General features: G+C 37.7%; 3 protein-coding genes across 4 annotated transcripts in view; all 3 read left to right on the plus strand.

Moving 5' to 3' along the window:
• The first annotated feature begins 1,805 nt into the window (after positions 1-1,805).
• On the plus strand, positions 1,806-5,245 carry cited1 (Cbp/p300-interacting transactivator, with Glu/Asp-rich carboxy-terminal domain, 1). The gene is made up of 2 exons (XM_077229500.1): positions 1,806-2,042; positions 3,648-5,245. The coding sequence occupies exon 2, from the start codon at positions 3,683-3,685 to the stop codon at positions 4,112-4,114; it is 432 nt and encodes a 143-aa protein (XP_077085615.1). The 5' UTR covers positions 1,806-2,042; positions 3,648-3,682; the 3' UTR covers positions 4,115-5,245.
• Positions 5,246-7,358: 2,113 nt separating this feature from the next.
• Positions 7,359-13,099, plus strand: rps4x (ribosomal protein S4 X-linked). Its single transcript, XM_077229479.1, has 6 exons — positions 7,359-7,495; positions 7,803-7,983; positions 11,257-11,354; positions 11,458-11,629; positions 11,716-11,873; positions 12,940-13,099. The coding sequence occupies exons 1-6, from the start codon at positions 7,397-7,399 to the stop codon at positions 13,039-13,041; spliced, it is 810 nt and encodes a 269-aa protein (XP_077085594.1). The 5' UTR covers positions 7,359-7,396; the 3' UTR covers positions 13,042-13,099.
• Positions 13,100-16,213: 3,114 nt separating this feature from the next.
• Positions 16,214-17,036, plus strand: part of nhsl2 (NHS-like 2) — a 67,425-nt gene continuing 66,602 nt past the window's right edge. Inside the window, exon 1 of one of the 2 annotated variants that reach the window (XM_077229481.1) lies at positions 16,214-16,665. In XM_077229481.1, coding sequence (XP_077085596.1) covers positions 16,389-16,665 — 277 coding nt within the window. In that variant the 5' untranslated portion in view covers positions 16,214-16,388. The remainder of the gene's footprint in view (positions 16,666-17,036) is intronic. The other variant, XM_077229482.1, reaches the window with a different exon arrangement.

Raw genomic sequence — 17,036 nt, forward strand, 5'->3', positions numbered from 1 at the left:
TATTATTTTTTCCTCTGGCTTTCTGAAGCGTGTTGCTTTTGAGAACCTAAAGAGGATTTAATACAATTCTTTTGTTTGCAGCAAAAGAAACGTTACACCCTTATATCCTGTTGAATTATTTTTGATAGCTTAAAATATGCATATTTAATACTTGCAGCTGTGTTTTGTTCTAAATGTTTTGGTCAATGACATGATACTAATTGTATTCTTTTTTTTTTTTTAGGTTATTCAAATCCACAAAAAAGCAATACATGCATACAATGACCGGATTACATTTTCTATGATGTTTTCAATTTCTGAAGTAAAATGTATTAAATTCAAGTCTTATTAATAGTAGAAAATTATTACTTGTAAATTAAGCAGTTTTGTTTTCAAATATTAATATCTGAAATGGCCTACTACATAAAATGTGTTGTGCACTCAATATTTTATTTTTACATCTCAGTAACCGTATATCATTGACCCTTATAATATATATGCCTGAAATAATGTTAGCATATAGGCTATCGTTGACACCTGCTCATCTAGTTTTATGTTTGACAGCACAACGAATTTTTTGCAAAGTGTTCATCTGTCGACGTTGTCAACCGTTCACTCAGTCTGATCTTCTATTCACCCCATTAAGCACAAGCAGATTTTGTCAGTGCTGGACTGAAGTTAAGTATTTGAGGAGTGTGGCCCATTACTCTATACAAAAGTGGCCTTTATGACATTAGTTCTTGAGTTGTGGCAAACAAAGGGAATGTCAAAACCGTTTGTCTTCATTTGCATAACGTTTCCCACAGGAGAACAGCACATCCCTGCTCCTTTAACCGCCACTTCCCTCCTAATCTACATGTGAAGTGTCTTCATGAATGACGACAGATGCGGTCTTTAAACCCGTTAAAACGGAAAAGAAAGCAGCCGTTTGGCGTCTGCCCTCGTCAATATTGAGATGAGCAGCTCAAGTTTTTCTGATTCTGTGAAGATTGACAAATGTGACTAGTTCTCATTTTGTCCTTTAGCTTATAGCCCTACGTTTTGCAGCTGTATTTTGCTAGGGGAAATTATCAGTAGGCTACTTTACTTTGAAGAAGTAAAAAATATTTTATGGTTTTATTTCCATATTTTGTTTAGAATACCTGTACGATGTTGGGGTGTGTCTGTAGGGATGTTGTTTGATTACTGCCTGTCTTGTGTCTATGATAATTATTAAGTGAGCAACAGTGCATGTGAATAGTGAATGAGCATCTGCCTGCCCTGCCCACGCACTTAGCAGAGTGAAACGAAAACATGGAGAATTTTCCAGTCTGGCACACGGAGCCCTTATTAATCGGCATCGTAAACGATAGCTACTCGGGACTTCGATGCCATATGAAACGCACCACGTGTCCATGATGATTCTAAAGGATATTATTGAATAAAAAATAAAAATAATTATATATATAGCATATATATATATATATATATATATATATATATATATATATAGCTATATATAGCAAAGCTTTAACATCATTTTGCTTCAAAGTCAACGGACTACAACATACTTTTATGGTGCCAGTAGGCTACAGTATAAGAAAAGCAGAAAAATACTGTTTTTGAACAACATGGAGGTGAGTTAATGGTGACAGAATATTGATTTGGAGTCATTTAAATCTTCATATGCAGTAATTTTAAATGATCGGTTTAATACTTTACCCAAGTTCGTCGTCTTTTCTCAGTCCGGCTCCGCAGATGCTCCATCCCATGTTTGTGAGCGGACTCGGATCCCTCTTGAGAGCGTCGAGTGTGTGTATTTAGGCTAATGCCTTTGATTCAGTAACAGTTCATTGAGGGTACTCCTCTCCTGCAGCAGGACTGGAAACATTTCTCTAACTTCACGTCCAGCGTCGACCTAGCAACTGTTCTTGCCAAATACAGCAACTTATTTCAACAGCTTTGTTTTCATGCAGTGCCATTTTAATGCATATAGTCATTATTAAAAATTATTTTTAAAAAGTTGATCTTTCGTCAAACTGGATTCGCAACACGAAGGCAAGTTGACAATTACTCGAATAAAGGTAAGTTATTTTATAAAAAATAGCAAATTAAGAAATTATTTTATTAAGTTATTTATTTTTACATCTCAATTCTGCTAATTGGACTCATTCCAATAGCCTATGTTAAATAACTTTTTAATTAGCCTATATCCCATGCTTACGGTTTAAATGACGCACGGAGACGAATTAATAATTGTTCTGAAAGATTTTGATAAACGTTTTTCTAATATCTACATTTTCCACACTCGTTAATGAATATTAAAAATTTATATTTATGACCCAACACATTCTATCGCACTGTTTTCGGTCTTAGCCAGTAAGTGGTTGTAAACCATGCCGTTTAAATCAGTTGAATACATTTTACCATAATGTTCTAATCTTGTTTTGACTGTTTAACTGACACCAACCCACAACATCTCGTGATAGAGTTATCTGTAGTTCACCAGACCATTTGCTGTGGAAAATGGCTATATTTGTATAACAACTTTTAAAATAATGTAGCTATTCTTAAATGTAACTAGATCAACTCTTTACTAAAGCTTTTTCACAGGATTCACTGAATATTTCACCAGTCAAATATTGAAGGCTTTTGCATATAACCGCAAAGTTCGGTATTACATTGGTCTAATTAAGTTGTAGGCTTCATAGGGTTGTATGTGACTACTTCCAGGCCATGAATAATGAATACAATGAGCTAAACACAAAGATCTGGAGATGAATGCCCTACAGCTGTCAATGTCTGGAAGAGGCGCTGAGACGAGCCTGTGTGTGTTGCTCATTGCTGGAGGTCCATTGCAGCTGCATGCCAGCTTTCAGCAATTATGCCTTCCCTCAAAAGAATGGCTTAAAGTGGGGATTGAGAAGAGCGGAGCAGCACATATGATTAAGTGCCTCATTAGCCTACTTGTCCTCCGTGTGTAAGAGCACATGTGAGACGCATGAGGATATGGAGTCACAGGGCGCTGTCACGTACTCCATTAACTCCACATATGAGGGGATTATGAATGGCTCATCTCTACAAATGGTCTTGGAAAGTCATATGACATGCTGCCCTTCTGAGCTATTGATAAACTCTTGCCTTGTGATCTCAGTTAATGGCATAGTTAAAGTAAAAATAATTATTTAAGGCTGGATTATTTTTGTAAGCTTCAGACTATGAATTCGTCCAGTTTGGAGGATATCAGACATGTTTGATTTTGAGTTGATTTTAAACCCCATATTGTCATCTGTCTCTAGTGACGAGGTGAATATTTCTGCTTGTGTTTTGTTCAGAATGACTTGAAAGTCTGGGTAGTAGTATGTGACCCTTAGTCAGAACCCTTCTGACAGAAGAAAAGTAGTTTATTTTATTTTTTTGTTTTTTTTGTCAACTGAACCCCTTAGACGTAAAATTTGTACCTAACTTTTATTAGCTTTTCATCAACTCACATACTCCCTGCAGTTTCCTCATGAACAACCCCAGTTTTTCTCTAGAACCATTTTCAAAGTGTACGATGCCTAATATTTTTAAATCTGTGTAGTGTATTCCAGCAGTCGTTCCAAACCTGTATAACTAACTTCCTACCGTGAAACACGAAAGAAGATATTTTTTCTAGACATTCATGTTGTCGTCATCTTTTTCTTCAGGTGTGTCCTTCTAAAGAGCCTGCTGTGTTCTCACCATGAAAGACCGTGACTCTCTCTCCCTCCTGCACTACTCTGGTTCAGGCAAGACGAGCCCTCAGTTTGCTTCCGCCGCTCTCCATCCCAGCTCCCCTGCGTTGGGAAAGCCCCAGCCTTTCTGCCTGCAGTCCGGCCAGCATCTCATAGCCTCCATGCAGCTCCAGAAACTCAACAGCCACTATCAGAATCTGTCCTCTGCAGCTACAACCGGACCCGGCCGGGGGTACGGAGCCACCATGCTGGGCACAGGACAGATTGCCACCCCTGGTGCGGCACAGGCACCCGGGATCATTGATTCTGATCCGGTCGATGAGGAAGTTCTGATGTCGCTAGTGGTGGAGCTGGGTTTGGACCGTGCCAATGAGCTTCCAGAGCTATGGCTGGGTCAGAATGAGTTCGACTTCATCGCGGATGTGCCGGCTGGCTGCTGACCCTCCAGGGTGCTACCAAATCTCCTGCGTCTTTAAAATCAAAGCATCAAATGAATGGCAATTAAATGTGCCTATAAAAACTGTCCGATCTGAACTGTCAAGAGCTGTTATTTACAGTTTCGGAGGGCAGACTTGATGTTGGTTTGTTTCGAGACTTCTGTTCGTGAGACTCTATGTAGACTTTTCTGTGGAGGAAGAATCTCTGACATTTTCAAAAGTCAGAGGACTAAGCTCGCATACCAAAACGGCCATCCTTGAGATGTTTCCCGCTGCCTTAGGGACGTCTATATTTCCAAAGCTCATTCACACCTTTATAAAATCCCACATCATGATATGTGGAATGGATTTGAATAGTCACCTCAAGGTTGGAGGAGGAAGAGATCTACAGCAAATATGGTTTGTAGAGAACAAAGGCTACTCCTGCCTATTGTCCTAACTTGGTCTGACCCTAAACTGTGGGATGGTATTACCTGTGTGTAATGGAAGGTGAATGTGAAACTGGTGCGCTCAGCTGAGCCCCTCCATTCGTGAGATTCCCTGGAGAAGCCGTGTCATCGCAAGCCTCGCTGGTCACAGAGGAACTCGACCTGGCCGAAGGTTTTCCATGGTTAAATATATTAATGAGACGTGTCTGTTTACCCCACAAGTCAAACTGCATGGGCTGATAGCCTTCATTTTATATTTTTGTCTAGAGATCATTGATCCATGCAATTATCAATGTTCATCCTAAAAAAAGTATAGCCTACCTTTTTTTTCCTCCCAATTAACTTAAGTTCTGTTTTATTGTTTGTTTTTTGTATTGTATTGTAGGCTGATTGAATATAAGTTAATTGTAATGTAGATCTATGCAGGCCTTGTCCAAAATACACTAATATGTTAGACATTGTGCATGCTTAAAATGCATTTGATTACCCATTGAAGAGAACTTTCTGTCAGATATTTTCTGTCATTTTACTTTACTGTTTTTGAAATTTGTGACTTACTGAAACTTAATCAAAGATTTTTCGTTTAGCACTTTTCTTTCATCCATTTATTTTTCTACATAAGAGTTATTACCATATTATATTTAAAAGTGTGTATTTTTCTGGGGGGGGTTTTCTGAATGTGAAAAAATAAAGTTAAAAAAAAGCACATCACCTTGTTTTTCATTTCCATAAACACGTTACTGAATTCCATATTTAACAAGCAAAAAACTTGCACTGCTTAATGATTTAAGAACAGTAGCTAGGTATTGAATATGAAAATATTTAAAATGCAAATTGGTAATTGAGATGGAATATAAACGTGTTTATAACTCACATGATAACATTCCTGTAACCGAGCAGTCTCAGCTAGGTCCCGATCTAGGCAGTAAAGATGACTAACTGGTTAGTACTGACATCTAGTGGCCAGCGCAATAAATACATCAACCCTGTAAGAAGATAGATAGAAACATCTTCAGATCAGTTCATGGTGGATTTAATTCTCCTTAACTTGCATCTGTAGCACATTACTCAAGAAAAAATGCATAATATCAAGGGATAAATGACATTTAATTTCATGAGCAGCATTCGTAAAGCAAAAGGACAACAACAAATAAAATATAAAAACCAATGAACAAGAGCAGCACCTTCAAGACTCAAACAGTGCACAGAAAGGTTAAGGTATTCAAGCCATTGTTTAGTTATCAGTGGATGGCTATCCTTTATGTTTCTATTAGCATAACAGCCCTGATTCACATCCTGGAATTTTCAAGCACTCGTTTATTAACTTGAACTGTTAAAATATAGGCCTGGTTTCACAGACAGGGCTTAGATTAAGCCATGGGTTAGGCCTTAGTTCAATTAAGTTATTAAGTAGCTTTTATAAGCATCCCTCAGAAAAAAAATGAAAACATTATGGTGTGCATCTTGAGACAAAACAATGGCACTGACATATTTTAAGATGTGTTTAAAGTTGCTTTCAGTTAAAACAGCTCAAACATGCATTTTTGTCTGGGACTATAATGGGCCTTTTCTGTGAAACCAGGGGATCAAGTTTTATATGGGCTTTTGCTCAACTTTATTCACAGTGTTTCCCCCTAGATGGAATGTAATTCCACACAAAACATCACAATTTATCAAACCCACTGCTAATCCTATAAAATAATGTAATTCGTGTAAATTCAAGGAACTGGCTTTTGTTAGTCTATAAGAGATATTACAAAAGTCTAAAAGGATGGAAATTAAAAACAAAACAAAAAAATAGAGCACAAGAAAAAAATGTACAAATTAAAATAATATTCCCAGACATGTTTTATTTGAAATATTTTGATTAGAGAAAGTATGGGACATTTAAAAAAAAAAACGCAGTAATTTCCCAATAAATTTCCAATTTTCATGCATAGAACCAGAGACCAAAGTAGTCAAAGTAGTTAAAATTCATCGTTCCTGATGTACACTCAGTTGTGATATTGTGATAGAAGAATACTAACAATGAACTGAACATCTTTACAAAGACGATTCTTTTTTATTCCAGTATAGAAATAGCGATGTTGACATGATAGCATAATGTAATGAGAAATGAGGCAGTAGAACTTAACTTTACAGAAGAAACATAGCCTACTTTACATCGATAAAAATGTCAAAGAAGGCAAAGATTTTCCTTAGCCTACTAAAAAAAACAATGTAAACGGATGCATCGCATGTCACAGTAGCAATGCTGATTCCAGACCTCCCCGCTTGATGGCACTCGTACAGCTTTAGGGGAAGCTTGGATTGTCCTTCTTCGGCACCGGTAGTTCAGCTTATCTTCCGCTGACAGGAAGTAGCTGGTCCTTTTCCCCCGACTCCAACATGGTGAGTGCATTTCATTCACGAGACCCTTCCAAAATAATCCACAATCATCAACGTTTATAAAGAGCGAAGTTTTCCATTTGTGTTCCAAATACTGCTCTTTTATACCATATACGATGAACAACACACAAATTGTCATGTTAAAGAGCAGATGGAATGTTTAAAAGGTTATCGGAAAATTCTGAGCTCAACCGCGGTCACTCTTTAGCGATAGAGTGGCTACGCTGTTAGATGTTGGATGAAATGTGAGATTTTAAACGGGTTCGGGGGTTTTATTACTCTTTTAATCAATAGAAAGTGAAATGTACACATCTCACACTTTTTATATAGCATGCGTTACGTATTTAAGTAGCAGGAAGGAATCTAAAGGCCTCGCCTGGCCGAGTTGGTGTCCATCATGGTGCAGTGCTAACGTCATATGTTATTCATTTATATAGCATGGCCTGGTTTTCTCTTTAAAGCTGATTAAATGGTTTCTGTTATTTTTCAGGCCCGAGGACCGAAGAAGCATCTGAAGCGTGTCGCAGCTCCTAAGCACTGGATGCTGGACAAACTCACTGGAGTATTTGTAAGTGATGCTTTGCTTTCATAAACATGCACTCAGTACTTTTGTTAAAGTTATACGTAAAGCGAATTGTAGAGCACTTCTGAGAGATAATGTTTGTAATGTTGTACACTGGCATCAGGTGAAGATTAGGATCTTTTAGAAGAATTTTTGATGGCCTTACAATACAAGTTCAGTGCAGTGTTTTGCAATTGAGATATTACTTGTAACAATAATAGCAATTTGCCATATGGTTTAATAAAAAAAGTGACACTGTATACATAGTTAATGTAAAAAATTAATGTGGGTTGATTTTGTTTGGTTTCTATAGGCTCCTCGTCCCTCCACCGGTCCTCACAAACTGAGGGAGTGCCTGCCCCTCATCATCTTCCTGAGGAACCGTCTCAAGTACGCTCTGACCGGAGATGAGGTCAAGAAGATCTGCATGCAGAGGTTCATCAAGATCGATGGCAAGGTCCGCACTGATATTACCTACCCCACTGGCTTCATGGGTGAGTTCTGCTGCAATAGTTCGGTTTTCTTCACTGAACTCTTACTTTAGTGGTCCTCTATGAACCTATTGAGGGTTTCTTCTGGTCTTGAAAAGGTCACAAGTCTTTAATTCACCCTTTCACAAATTAAGACCGAAATGTCTTAAATCAGAGCAGAAAGTCATAAATTCACATTACTTTGCAAAGCAAATGAATATCTTCCTCGTTTCGTATTTTTCTCCTGTTTGCCAGTATAAAATCGAAATCTTTAAATTGAGATGCACTTACTTTGGGATGCAAATGTAAAATTAAGTCTTGATAAATTATGAAAACTTTACTTTGAATTGAGCTGATTTTTCTGCCTGTTGGCAGATATTTGTTTACATCATGAACTCACTGGCAAAATTTGCTCTCGCCGCCCTGCCACCGATGCCGTAGATAGAAAGATTTGTGGATGCTCTGAAGTTAATCGAATGCTTGGTCTTTTTTTAAACTTTAAAAGCAAACAAGCATGTTGATCATTATTTGTACAGACTGACCAAGTAGGGTATAAGTTAACCTCATGGTATCTTCTAAATTTGAAAGAAATTGATAGATGGAAAGAACTTAACATATGTAGTGACATATTTGCTAATGAAATAAACCAATTAAAAGCCATTTGTGTGGTGTGGCTTTTGTGTTCATTGTTAAGTGCTAATCTATTTGCATTCCTGCTGAAAAACAAGCGTTCATGCGCAAAAATGTTTCCTATAAATAGTGTTGCGCACCTTATCAAATTCACATGATCAACCTCTGTTTTGCTTGGGAACTAATGTGGTCGGAACCGAAGTTTACAGGACTGCATTTTTTGCGATCCTCTCAAGTTGAGGACTTCTACATTCTGATTGGTTGCCACTGAACCACGTCATAGCTCATTACCATAAACTTGTGCTGACTTCAACTCTCCTCGCCGGAGCTCGCTGCCGGCTCACATTGAAAATTACTGACTTCCGGCCACTTTGGCGCTCTCGCCGGTGGCTGTGTGAACGCACAGTTAGGGTTTGGCTATAAACGTTAACGATAATTATCATGCTATGATTTTCCTTGACAAAATGCTAACAGGAATTCGATATAATGTTGATGCGCCCAAAGCGAAACGAAACAGCCCTACTCATTTGAACTGCGCCACACAGACCATTTATACTGGTTACAATCGAAGTCAGGTAACACAAACCTGTTTCATGACTTCAAACAATATCACCTGTTAGCACATGCAGAAACTAAGAAATACATTTTTCTATTAAGATTTAAGGAAAAGTTACTGAAAGTGTTGGGAATTCAAAAACGTGACATACTGACAGAGTAGTTAATTAACGGTCTGGTTTCTACAACTTTCAATCTGGAGCAAAAAGTTGCCTTTAAAAGTAAGATAGATTAGACATTTATTGTGATAATTATCAAAATTGACTTGTATGAGAAGTTTTACCTCTTTTTTGTTTGTTTTTTTGGGGCTATCGCTCAGCCCTAGACTCACTTCATTTTAATCAACTTCTCAGGAATGCATCTAGATTTTTAGAATCTTTAGACATTTTCTCTGGAAAATAAGACAAAAATACTGAGAAAGAACATCACTATTTTTGCAGTGTTATCAGCAGGTACAGTAAAAGATATTTCTAGTGGTTAGGAACAGAGGTGTTTAAGGTGGTTAATAAAATAAATTAATGGATATTTGTTGGAAGTTGTATCTTCTAACTGAAATTTTGCTAATGCTATTCATTGTTTCTCCCTGGACATTTACATTTAGAGAACCTATTGACCTAATTCATTTATTTTCTTTACTTGGTCTTAAGTTTTTTAATTTACCTTAAAAAAAAACCTGCAAGACAGAAATGTATTACTATTGTATTATAACTGAAATGTAAAATGTATTTAGTAATTATTTTACTTTATAGTTATAAAATTACGTTAAGAGTTAAACCTTTTATTTTGGAAAAAAATGCTGAGAAACCTTTAAGTTTCTGTGTCAACTGGTTTATGAATGTTTCAGTACAAATCAAGTGAAATTCTGCAATTATTGGTCCTCAATTTTTGGTATTATGCAAATGTAGAAAGTGTAATTGGCCCACGTTGCATTCCCAAGTCAGTGATGCCAAGTCCACGGTTACTTGTGGAATTGGGTTTCCTTAAATTATTAAAAGTCCACTGGTGTACAATTAAATATTCCGAAATGAATCTAACTTTTTATTAAGTCTAAAAATATTTTCGGTTCATTATGAAACGTAAAAGATGCAAGGGCTCCACTGTCTACATAATTATTGTGTAAACTATCTTCTAGAGCTTAAATACTCAAAAAATAATATTTTGCATGATGAAAACACTGCATGTGTCTTTTGAACTTCAATCAGTAATTTCTAAATGTGCTATTCAATGCTTCCAATACTAATTCTCAAGTGTCCCAGCTCCATAATACTGAAATTCTACTTGTATTTATTTGTTCTTCTTTAGCTTGAGTATTTGTTTTGGAACTTTCAAAAACCTATAATAATTGCACAATTTCAGCTAGAGTACTATGCACTCATTTAGGTGTTCTCCGTGTTGGGCAGATGATGGGCAGAGGTTAGTCAACGTTTGGGATGTGGAACCAAAAATGATAGTCGGGTTCTCAAATCTTGAGGTCGACTTTCCTGTTGAGTTTAGCTCAAACCATAATCAAACACCTGAACAAGATGATCACTGTCTTCAGGATTACTAGAAAGTTGCAGGTAGCTGAGTTTAATCAAGTTTGGATGTAAACTACAGAAGTTTACAGGAAGGGGCCAGAGTTTAGAACCTTGGATCTAAAGGGTTTTTTCCCCCCATCACATTCATCTCATTGTGTTCAGAAATGTCTGGTTTATCATGCAGTCACAGTCTGGCACTGTAGTGTATGTGAGGTGATTTATTGGGCCACACAACAAATTAATTTTGTCCAGAAATATCAGTCATATAGTTGGCTGCTGATTTTATTGCATTCAATTATACAATAGTCATTTAACTGGCACACACAATTGAGCATGTGAGCTGTAGCTTACCAGACGGTTGAGCCACGAACGTCACAACGAGTCACTAATCCCTCAGTGTTATAACACTCTCCTTCACATACCGTTTCCACTGTGCACCCATATTGCCTAGTAAGTGCCAACAGGATATTAATATGCTGTGACTGATTTTCCAGCTCAGGTGATGCGGCAGGTTGTTTATCGAGATGTTGTAAAACATTAGCTGAGGTGACAAAATGTGGCGTTAATAAAATGTGTTGTGCTGTCGTTCTTTCAGATGTGGTCAGCATTGAGAAGACTGGAGAGAACTTCAGGCTGATCTATGATGTCAAAGGACGCTTTACAGTTCACCGCATCACAAATGAGGAGGCCAAGGTGAGCTTAAAGTTCTTGTGTAGTTCATAAAAAAAAATTAAGTGACAAGAACACATCAATTTGATTAGAGATCTTGTGAGCTAATGCTGTTGTCCTCTTATAGTACAAATTGTGCAAAGTGAGGAAAATCCTCATTGGCACAAAGGGAATCCCACATCTGGTGACCCATGATGCCCGCACCATCCGTTACCCTGATCCTCTTATCAAGGTCAACGACACCGTCCGCATTGACCTGGACACAGGCAAAATTACAGATTTCATCAAGTTTGAGACCGGTTAGTGAGCAGACTGTCTTAAACTTTGTCTTTCTCCTTTTGTTTTTGTGTTCGAGTTGCCCATCTCTTTTTCCTTGTGTAAATAGGCAACGTTTGCATGGTGACCGGAGGTGCTAACTTGGGGCGTATTGGTGTGATTACCAATAGAGAGAAGCATCCTGGCTCTTTTGATGTGGTGCACGTTAAAGACAGCACTGGGAACAGCTTTGCCACCAGGCTCTCCAACATTTTCGTCATCGGCAAGGTGAGCAAAGGGTTCAGAAAGTTTGGGATGATTAAACTGTTAGCAAGCAGTTGACTCTGCTTAGTATGTGCTGTAATGCTCAAAAGGAAGACTCAAAACTTTAGGAGCTTTCTGGACAAATTTCTACCCAAGACATTTTATGATGTTGGGGGAAATTACTTTTAAAAGGAACTCGTTACAATATTGTTATTCTCTAAAAAGTGACATTGCATTACTTGGTTACTTTTTTTTTATGGAAAGTAATGCATTGTTACTTTCTCGGCTAAGCTGGGCTTAGTTGTTGGTTTCTTAACAAAACAATTCTGTTTTTGGCAAATGTAAATGCCATTTTATGTCGCAAGTGAAATGAATACTCCCTTTTCTGGAGGAAATGCAAATTCACACCTGTACAGTAAACTCAAACAAACATTTTAGCTTTGCTGCTTTTCTGGATAGAAGAATATGAAGCAGAGAAAATGTCCAACACTCTTCCTTCAGCAAAAAAAATTGTCATCTGTCATTTTGCTTTTTGGAGTGGTTGAATTGGATTATTGAATGTCAGCAACAAACACATTGGTTAATAAATTGAGAATTAATGCATAAGTATATTTGTATTCAACATTTAATTACAGGTTTGCATAATCTGAGTTTGCATTACATTTTTTATTCATTAAGGAATACTGAATCTGTTTTTGTGTAAGTGAGATGAATAGACGCCTGCTTTCACTATTAGTCTAGAACTACAATAAGCATGTTTGCACAGCACACACACCGCCTCTACACCTCACTCCTGATTCCTCTCAACATGGGTACAGGAGATGTCAGTCAATAAATGGGGAAACAGAGTTTAAAAGTAATGCATTACTTTACTCGTTACTTGGAAAAAGTAATCTGATTGTTACTTCCCAACGGGGCACCTGGCAATCTTGAACTTTGCAAGTTCTATATAAATGGCCATAATTGCATCCTGAAAAACATGTGCCAAGTGCCAAGGTTTTTTGTTTTTAATGAGTAGGGCTTTTTACAGATTTGATCTTGCAGTTTTTCAAGTTTATCGTTGTACTAATGGCTGTGTCTCTGTCATCAGGGCAACAAGCCATGGGTTTCCCTGCCTCGTGGAAAGGGTATCCGCCTGACCATTGCTGAGGAGAGAGACAAGAGACTGGCTGCCAAACAGAGCAGCAGCTAAGTCAACAGGACTAGCGCACACTTTGATTTCAAATAAAAAGTTATTTACAACTATGAAATGTGGTGGTTTTTTTATTTTTATAAATAAGTGTATGACCTACAAGATAATATTTTGAATTCTTGTGGCCCTTTGCCAGTTTCCCACAGGCCTTTTATTTTTCTCTTTCCTCTGTTACGTACTGCTTGAACTGACATTTAAACTAGTGTATTGAAAATCAAAGTGTTCATAAAGAGCTGTCTCAACTTCACATGCACTTTACACTGTGTCCAACTATATTAATCTATTGTGTGTATCGGAATCAAAAGTTCTACACTGACTTGCGGTCTTAATGCCCACTTGTACCAAATTCAGGAAATATTTAATGCAAGTGCAAATCCTGGAAGTGCGTAATTAGTTTGATTGGTGTAGTAAGCAGTTGTACTCTTACTGACACCTGGTGGTGTGGTTGCGGTATAATACCAATTTAAAGAAAGCATTTTGATGCCATCATATAAATGTGCTGTTTGTAGTCAATCATGATTGTATAAAACGCCAACAGGTTTCTGACTTGTACTGTTGGGCTGATCATGTAATCCATGTTTCCCCCTATAAGGCTAACCCACTCATATAAACATTAACATGATCTAAAATTATTTTTATGTAATGTTTAGAAAATCAAAATGATGAGATTTACTCCCTATTAATATACACCTTTTGTGTAATCAAGTGTTCTCAAATCTAGTATTTATCAGGTTCAGGTGTGTTTGATTAGACTGGAACTAAACTTTGCAGGAATGGGCACTCCTGCTTTAATCTATTTAAAGGAATCGTTCACATAAAAATGGTAATTTACTCACTCTCAAGTTGTTTCACATCTGTATGAATTTATTTCTTCTGAACACAAAGATATTTTGAAGAATGTTGGTAACCAACAGACAGTTGGTGGACCCCTTTGACTTCCATAGCAGGAAAAAAGAAAAATACAATGGGGCCCCATCAACTGGTTTCCGACATTCTTCAAAATATCTTTGTTCAGAAGAAATAAATTCATACAGATGTGAAAAAACTTAAGGTTGAGTAAATGATGAAAATAAATTTGCCACTTCATACATTTTCATTGATCTGATATAAAATGCATGGAGTGACAAATATAAATAGGTGCAAATAGGTTCAGCATAAATAGGTGTTTGGTTTTTAAACTAAAGGAACGTTTATCTTTGATAAATAGTCTTAGGGGTTAAATAAGCAGGATGGTTTCAACACAGCAGTATTGAACTCTTTTAGAGTATCTTGGCATTTGCAATGTTTGAATGACTGGGTGTTTATGAACTAGAGGAAATATTTATATAGATGATTCTACTTTTGGATTTGTTGATCCGATAAGACTGGAACACACCTGTGTGTATGTTTTCCTCCAACTCCAGAAGGCCATATGGGCCCTGCTGAGCTTCAGCCTGTTCCTCCTGCAGCCCTTGGCCTGCTGGTCCACAGCAGCTCAGCACGGCTCACCTCAACACACATTGCAGGGGCGGTCTGCCAGATCGCAATACAAACTAAAAACACAGACTCTGGTGTCCTTGAGTTTAAACATTCTGCGGCATGTGAAAGCATAATCATCCTGAAACCACTCACCCACCTCCCTGTCCTGATGGACTTTCTGCTAGGTGTTTCTATGTCATCTATGGAAGCCTATTTCAGCCACATAAGAAAAAAAGTAGGATAAATTATAATGGGATAAAAAGTCAATTATTACAATATTTTGACTTTTAAACTCATAATTATGACTTAGTATATCATGATTTTGACTTTTTATCTTAACTGACTAGTATGTTATATTTTTAACTTATATAATTAGTCATAATTATATATTTTTTGTCATAATTTTAACTTGTCATTATTATTTACCCACAGCATGATCATTGTTTTTTTTTTTTTTGTGGTGGAAATTGGCTTACATGGTCATCACGTATATTTAAAAGATGGAAACAAATAATGAAATAAGTTGAAATTATGACAAGGATTCATAATTATGACATTTAATGTCAACATTGTCATAAAGTTGAATTTATTAGCTTAGATAAAAAATCAATTATGACAAACGTTTGACTTTTAAACTTTTAATTATGACTTAGTGTCTCACATCTTTGACTTATGTCAATTATAACTTTTAGTGTCATAATTTTGACATTTTAACTCATAATTATGACTTAATATCTCCTAATTTATATTTTTAAAGTTATAATTATGATTTACCAAAGCATGATTTTTTTTATCATGCAGTTGAAATGGCCTTTCCATCATACTGAAATAAATCACTTATATAAATTGCTTAAATCACATCAAATTTTAGGTCACATTTGGAAGCATTTCCTCATTTATCACCTGGTCCCCCATTAAATCTGGCTATAGTCCAGGGACCTGTTTGCAAAAATATTATATTATGAAAATGAAATTTGAATCTTGCCAGACCTCACTCCTCCCTCAAATCAAACTTGGCAGATACAGTCCATGCAGGAGACATGAAAAGAAACCAGGAACAGAAGAGCAGAAAATAGTCCTTTCAACGAAACGAGGGGGAGGAGGGTTGCTGTGAAGAAAAGGTCCACCAGGAGTGGTTCCTGTCATGCACTCGGGCCATGTGGAGTGGGGTGGGGAACCAGGAACAATGCAGACAGTCATACAGTGAGGCAAAACAAGGCCCAGATGTTTCCAATCAATTCCCTGTATAAGATAAGGTTTCATATGAAGCCATAGAGAAACATGCCTGATAAGATTATTATAACATGGAGGACTCTCAGCCTCTCCCCTTCTCTCATCATTTTTGACTGTACGCCCTCTTTCGTCGTCCAGTGTGGAAAGACTGGATGAACAAAACATCTAGGTGAGCCAAGTTCTGGTTCAGGGTGGGGGAGCGTATAAACACACACACACACACACACACACACACTAGACCAGATGTGTTTTTGGGATGGGCAAATGCAAGGTTAGAATGTGACTGGAGGAAAGGATTTTTATCCCTCTCATTGTTCTCAGGTTTGTTGGAGTCACTTGAAGCACTTTTAAACCTTATTTTTGTGAGCATGCGTAGAGCAAGGCTTACTAAACGCATAGTTGAGTTTTCGTGAAAGATTCAGGTCTGGTTGCTCGAGTGGGTTAGGTCTCTCAGGCGCAGTTCATGAGCGTTTTGTGCTGTGATTTGCAGTGATATAGTGAACTGAAAGGCTGCAGAGCTCCTCACAGTGGACAGTCAATTACAATGCATAAAATGCCTCCCCTGTACGCGCAATCCCGAGCAAGAGTCTCCGCCAACACTCTTCAGCGCTGGCGAAACACGGACTTTTAAAGGGAGTTTACTAACAGCAGAAAAGATGCCCTTCTGCAAGAGGACCGTAGTCCCTAAAGATGTGTGCAGAAGCGGCGGAAAGAGTCGCGGTGCGATGTTCACGGATCTGGTGGATGTGTGCGGCTTGACTCTGTGCGCGGTGCTCCGGCAGCTGTCGGATTTATCCCGTCAGTCGGTGAGCATCCTGGAGGAGCTGGAGGGAGAGCTCGCCTCCATCTGCTACCGCTCCGGAGCTCTGGAGAATAAACTTATCAGCCTGCAGAAACACATCTCAGCACTGGCCACCAAGCCGCCGCTCAAAAGTAGGAACTTTTAAGTGCTCTTGCTGACTTATTGATGTGCGTGGATGACTTGTTTACTCACTTAATTGTCAAGATTAATGTCTTAACTGATGTTTACATTCACCATGCAACATAAAACATCTCTTGACTTTCGTTCTTAGGCTGCTGAGCATATTTTGAGAACAATAACGTCTTTATGATTATATAGATATTGTGTTCTCTAAATGTAGGCTAGCTGTTTCTCCTCTGGCTGTAACTTAATGTAAATGTAGATGGAGGGATGATGGTCTAGGGAAGGAGCAACAATGTTCTTTTGTTCACCAAATGTACCTTGTTGTGTTTAGTTCTACCGACTAAACCAATTGCCAAGTCACCAAATAACAATAACAACC

Source organism: Siphateles boraxobius, unplaced genomic scaffold (genome assembly GCF_051911475.1).
Source record: "Siphateles boraxobius isolate OS27281-9 unplaced genomic scaffold, OSU_SipBor_1 130, whole genome shotgun sequence".
Lineage (NCBI taxonomy): Eukaryota > Metazoa > Chordata > Actinopteri > Cypriniformes > Leuciscidae > Siphateles > Siphateles boraxobius.